At 31.7% G+C, this 6080-nt stretch overlaps 1 protein-coding gene across 1 annotated transcript; it reads right to left on the bottom strand.

Annotated features, from left to right (window-relative positions):
* Positions 1 to 1587: 1587 nt before the first annotated feature.
* LOC117927864 (putative nuclease HARBI1) lies at positions 1588 to 2825 on the bottom strand. The gene is made up of 3 exons (XM_034847561.1): positions 2373 to 2825; positions 2065 to 2293; positions 1588 to 1982 (listed from the first exon to the last, which is right to left on the bottom strand). Exons 1-3 carry the CDS (start codon positions 2823 to 2825, stop codon positions 1588 to 1590), a joined length of 1077 nt encoding a protein of 358 aa, XP_034703452.1.
* Positions 2826 to 6080: the final 3255 nt, after the last annotated feature.

Genomic DNA, 6080 nt, shown 5'->3' with positions numbered 1-6080 from the left:
AAACATGTTATCAAACAAATAAAGTGTGAAAATGAATAAAATAATTATGGGAATTTACGAAAATATGATTGTAAATAGAGAAAATTGATTGTAAATTAATAAAAATGAAGCCATAAAAAATGAGAATAATGGTTGGCATTTCAGACCTGACATATATCTTAGAAGATGTTAATTGTTGGAATATGAGCAATCTTGGACCGATCTTCAAGCTTGAATCTAGGGCACCACAAAATCTTTAGCTTTGAAAGGGAAGTTAGGCTGCTTATCCAGTCTGGTAAAGTGGTGAAATCATCACAATCAGCAATTGAGAGAGTTTCCAGTGTGTTAACATGTTGAAGCCCCTTTGGAAGAGACACCAGTTTTGGAATTCCTGTAATAAATAGTTTACGCAAGCTTCTAAGGCCTTGAAATTGCAAGCCACCATCATCATCCTCTTTATCTGACAAGTTGAGCTGGATGCAGTGATAAATTCGTAACTCCTCAAGGGCGCCGAGATGTTGAATCCCTTGAAACAGAGACATTAGTCCATCACAATACCTAATTTCCAAAGACTTGAGAGAAGGGAGGTGTTGTAGTCGATCATCTGGCATAGATACTAGATCATTTATGCGCAAAATATGTAGAGACTTCAATGAAGCAAAGACTTCAATGAAGAAGATACCAAAATTATTTGCCATAGTGTCTCCTCATGAACTCCACCCAGAATTAGTTCCTCAAGACAAGGTAAAGAAGACTGTAGCAAGGATTCCAACCACCTGCAGCAAGACTTCCTATTGCTTGATCTTTTTCAAGAAGAATGGACAACTTATCATAATTTCTAATAGGTTTGTGTCTGAGCTGAGATGCTCCTGGGTGTGCCTTTTAACATCAGAAAAAACAAATATTAACAAAACTCGAGTTCCATAATGTCTATTAGAAATTTATAACTCTACATTACATGCAAAATTTTTATTTCTAATAACTCAAAAATAATAATTAACTCACCTTAGTGTAAGTAGTCCATACTTCCATGGTAGCTTTGATCATTTGAGTTGATTCATTGAAACCAAATCCACTAGCATTTTGTAAAACTTCTTGACTAGCATAAAAGTTTTTTTTTTTTAAATTTTCATTCTATTTTTTATGTGCTCAGAGTTACAACTCAATTCAAAATTTTCCCCAATTACTCGCGCAAACATTGCATAAGCTGTCTTGGTAAAGACTCCTCCTGTCTTTTGCCCTTTATGCATTTGCTCCATTAATCGATCAACCAAAAAGTTGTCCATTTCATCAATCCAAATCAAGTTTCTTTTTTCACTTACACTTTTGTGTACTTCAAAGCCTTCACTATGTTCCATCTGAAATAATAATACATATATATATGTTTAAAATGAAAAGTCAAGAGGAGGATATATAATAATAACTTCATTGTAACTCATTCAAAGTGTGATTTTAACTAGAGGAGTTATAGTTCTAAATACAATCATCGTACTTAATATGAAACACAAAAAACTATACAAGAAAAGAACTATAAAATAAAAGGACTTATCAACTGTTTCTATTGTAATCTTTCCACATATCCATGGCTATTTTCTCCCTTAAGATTTCTCATTCGTTGCATTTTTCAGCTAAACTCAAGACCATTGATTCAAACTCTGCTTCTTCGCTGAAAAGCTCTCTATCGACCTCTACTATTAATCTTTCATTTGGATCAACACCCATGAGATAGTTATGGAGGATACAACATGCTAGTATAATATCAGATTGTGTGTCAATAGGGTAATGTGGCTCCGTCCCACTAGCTATTATTGGAAACCTTTTCTTCAAAACAACAAATGCCCTTTCAATTGCATTTCTCAAGGACGAGTGTCGAAGGTTGAAAACCTTTCTAGCATTTTCTGGTTGATGAACACTATACTCTTTTAAATGGTAACGAGTGCTTCTATATGGGGTAAGAAATCTAGTTTTTAGCTGAAAACCCGCATCGGCCAAATAATATTTACCTAAGAAGCATAGACAAAGGATATTTATTATTAGTTATAGTCACTTGAGCTAATAAATTATTATCTAATCACCAATAATCACCTTGTGAAACAATCAATTTATCAAAATCTCTCATTAATGCATTATCTAGGATTCTCGAGTCTGACGCAGATCTTTCCCAACCAGGTAAAACATATGTGAACTTCAAGTCAAAGGAACATGCTGCTAAAACATTTTGTGTTGGATAGTACTTTCGCCCTCGATACCTTTGTACAACATCATTTGACACTTTTACACAAAAATGTGACCCATCAATCGCCCCTATGCAATCCTATAAAGAAATAAAATTATTAGTTTATTTTAAAATATAAATAATATTCTAATGATGTTTATTAGATAAGTAAGTTTACCTTAAAGTAGGGCCAAAATTTGGTATTGTCCTTGATTTCTTGAGGGCACTTTAATCCATCAGGCTGCTTTAAGAAGACATCATCTAAAGATATTATAACTCTAAGAACTTGATGAAAGTGACGACTAACAGTTTCACTAGAACGCTTGAAATAAAATTTCATAGTTCTATTCCTTAAATTATGACCAACAATGTGAAGGAATTTGGCAACTTGTTCTTCAACATTACTATGTGCACTATTTCTAAGATGACCTGTTTCCCGAAGAATGTTTACTAGTCTTGCGAATGCATCCTTCCCCATACATAGTTGATTATAACAATCTTCATTATCCATTAGTGTAAGTCTTTCCATCAAAGCATGCCGTTCATAATCTCTTTCATTAGAGATTGATCTCTCCAAATAGTTTGAGCGATGATAAACCGAAACAAGAATTGCTGCATATGCAGCATACATAGCTACATAAGTTGCAGCCCATCTTCTAAGTCTTTGCCACTCTTCATTATAAGTCTACATGATAGCAAAGTAAGGGGAATGATTTAGTAAAGTCATTATTCAGTCTTGAAATGTGATAGTTAAATTAACTTAATCTAAGATTGATTATGACTATTTATGATAGTTAAATTAATGACAAGTTACCCCTTATGGTAAAATAGACCTTACTAGAGTTGAAATGTCTAGTTTAAAGCATGATAACAAAATGAAACTCTTTCTAAGTTCATTATTCGGTCTGAAATTTGCATGATTACTTAAGAATACTTGGTCCTCCACTTGGCTTTGGGATGAATGAAGGAGAGTAGAGTATTAAGAAGAAGATGATGAATGAATGACAAAGAAGTGAACTTACCTGAGATCATTCAATTGCCAAAGGGTCACTCGGATTTTTATCAGGATGAACTTGCTTTGCCTGCACAAATAATAGAAAAGTAAATTAGGTAAAAAGAAATGGAAAACCTATACACTATTTTAGTTCAAATGAATCTCTATTTTAGTTCAAATGCAACAAAAAAAAACTATGTTAGGAAGCAATCCCAAACATGGCCTTGATTTTTGGTGTTTATTTTGTTTCTATCTTTTTTGTATTTCTAGTAGATAAACTGAATGGGCCTTAATTTTTATAGAACCGACCTTTGATTATGCAAAAATAATTTCATTTACAACTGAGGAAGATGATTCCTATGATCAAATAAAAAAATTAATCATATTTTCACACGAAACTTTCGAAAAAAAGAAAGTGAACATAGAGCAGCCCAATTCCAGTGTCCTTTCGAACAGAGAAAATGTGAAGAAATGGTAGGACCCAAGTGGGTGTATGATTGGAAAGTAAGGGAGACACCACATGGCTCAGCATTTAAAGCTAAGCTTGTACTGGTCAGGTTCAATATTGGCCCCATGTGGTTGTTCTTATGAAGCTGCTCTGTTGCATCCAAGCAAGCACATGTTAATTTTGCAAAGATAACCCAAAAATAGAAAGCTCCAAAGCCCCATTTTCACTCATGATCTGTTTCATTGACAAGATGCAGTGTTGCGACAGTATCCTGAACCACCATGTGGACCCGCATTTTTCACGTGCGCCCCCACTCGATCGGCGAGACTCGCTTTTTATTTGTGAAAAATAATTTTTGGAAAAGTTGGAGTCGCCACTTATTTTATTTTTATTTTAAAGGGAAAATAAAACAAGAAAGAAAACCCTAAAAATGTGACTCCATAATTTTTGGAAAAAAGGCATGTCTTTGAAAAACCCGAGTCTAGGTCCGGGGATCAGGTTACCTATTGGGAAGGTACCTTTAAAAGGTAGCAAACCTCTAAGCCCTATAAAGGTCTCTACTAACTGAGTTAAGGGGAATGTGGCAATTAATCGGCTAATTATAGATACCTAAGTAGGCTAGGTGGTTCCAAAAAATAGCATGCCAAACAAGATCAAATTACAATAAAGGAAGGTTAGTATACGTACCTGGACCACTTCTCAAGCACTATTATAAAACATCAGAGTTAGTATAGAATTATAGCACACAACATGTATTTAATCATAGTAAATCTAGCATACATCTAAGCACCTAAGGATTATCAAACATATGCATATTTCACAGTGACATGATTATTTACAAAATTTAGAAAGTAGGTGATAGGAGACGTACCTGGATAACATAAATAACTTACAATGCGCTTCCATAAGACATGAGGGGTTAGATAATAAATAATAAAATATAGAAGTCCTAGCATGTTCTTTATCTAATTAGCATAGCAGAAATTATCAAAGTATATGAAAACACTAATTATCACACTCATTTTGTATACAATTCCTAAAAAAAGATAGACATAATTTCAACAAGTGGCAAAAGTGGCAACAAAAATAATTTTTGAAAAGATTTTCTTATGTAGGGGTTTCACCAATTCCCCAATCGATATACACGAATTTAGCTTAGAATTATCCCATTTATTTGGGACCACAAGCTTTGATTCGTGTTTTATTCAAAACTATAATTTTATTTGAAAGATGTGAACCGATCTAAACATGGTTGCACATTATTTTAAAAAATGAGATTTTGATTCTAAGAACTCTAAATGAATTTTTGAAATAGATTATTAAGGGGATCTTTTGACTCTAAGAAACTCTAAATGAATTTTTGAAATGGATTTTTAAGGAAAATGAGATTTGGAGAATATTGTTATGTTTTAAAGATAAAAGAAGTTAATTTGAAAACAATAAAATGTATGAATCAAAATACAAAGAAAAAAGAACAAAATCACAAAGTAGAATTTTTGACAACCGATGAAATTGAAAGTGAGAATGGAGGCCAATCTTCACTATTTTCCGATAGCCTCCGAAAATTGAATTTGACAAAGGATGACCAAAGTGATAAACCGAAACCTTAGACCTTACAAGCACTGAAACTTTAACGACATTTAATCTTAAGATAAACTTAATCAAGCACTAAATATTATGTGACCTTTAAAATAGTACAACGATACGTATCAACTAATATTGACGATTTGGAGTCATAAATTTAATCGACTAACTAAACAAATGAATAATAAAAACAAAAAAATAAGAAAACAAACACATAAAATAAATAAAATTAATCAAAAAATAAAATCAACTATTTTTAAACACAAAATGACAACATGGGGATAGATTAAACTAATAGCCTACAATTTGAAAGCATAGAATTAATAGAAAAATGGAATTAAAAAATCTTAATCTAAACTAAACAATATGAAACCAATCGAATTAATTAAAACTCTAAAGAATATCGACTAAAGCAAGATCAATCAAAACTAAAATAATTTTTTTTTTCTTTATTTATCTTAAAACATGAATATATCAACGCGGAATGAAATAAATTAACCAACTTAAATTCTAAAACTAATAAACTAGAAGGATGAATCATGAATTAAATTTAACAACCTTTAGATATGAAAAGAGTGGCATGGAATCAATTGAACTAATAAACTGAATTTTAATAACATCTAAACTAAAAGATAAATTAAAACTAAAACGCATGAAATTATGAATTTCCTAATTAAGAACAAAAATAATGCTAATCAAAATTCTAAATTTTTAACTATCATCACAAATTATCTAAACTCTAAAAAAAAAAATCCTAACTTTTCCATTATTAACAAAAATTGCCCAAACCAATACTAAAAAAAACTAATTTGTCAAACTAAGAAAATGAATTGTAACCTCATTAGACAAAAATCATAATT

This window comes from Vitis riparia, chromosome 13 (assembly GCF_004353265.1).
Source record: "Vitis riparia cultivar Riparia Gloire de Montpellier isolate 1030 chromosome 13, EGFV_Vit.rip_1.0, whole genome shotgun sequence".
NCBI classification, from domain to species: domain Eukaryota; kingdom Viridiplantae; phylum Streptophyta; class Magnoliopsida; order Vitales; family Vitaceae; genus Vitis; species Vitis riparia.
This window is presented reverse-complemented; position numbering and strand designations above follow the sequence as displayed.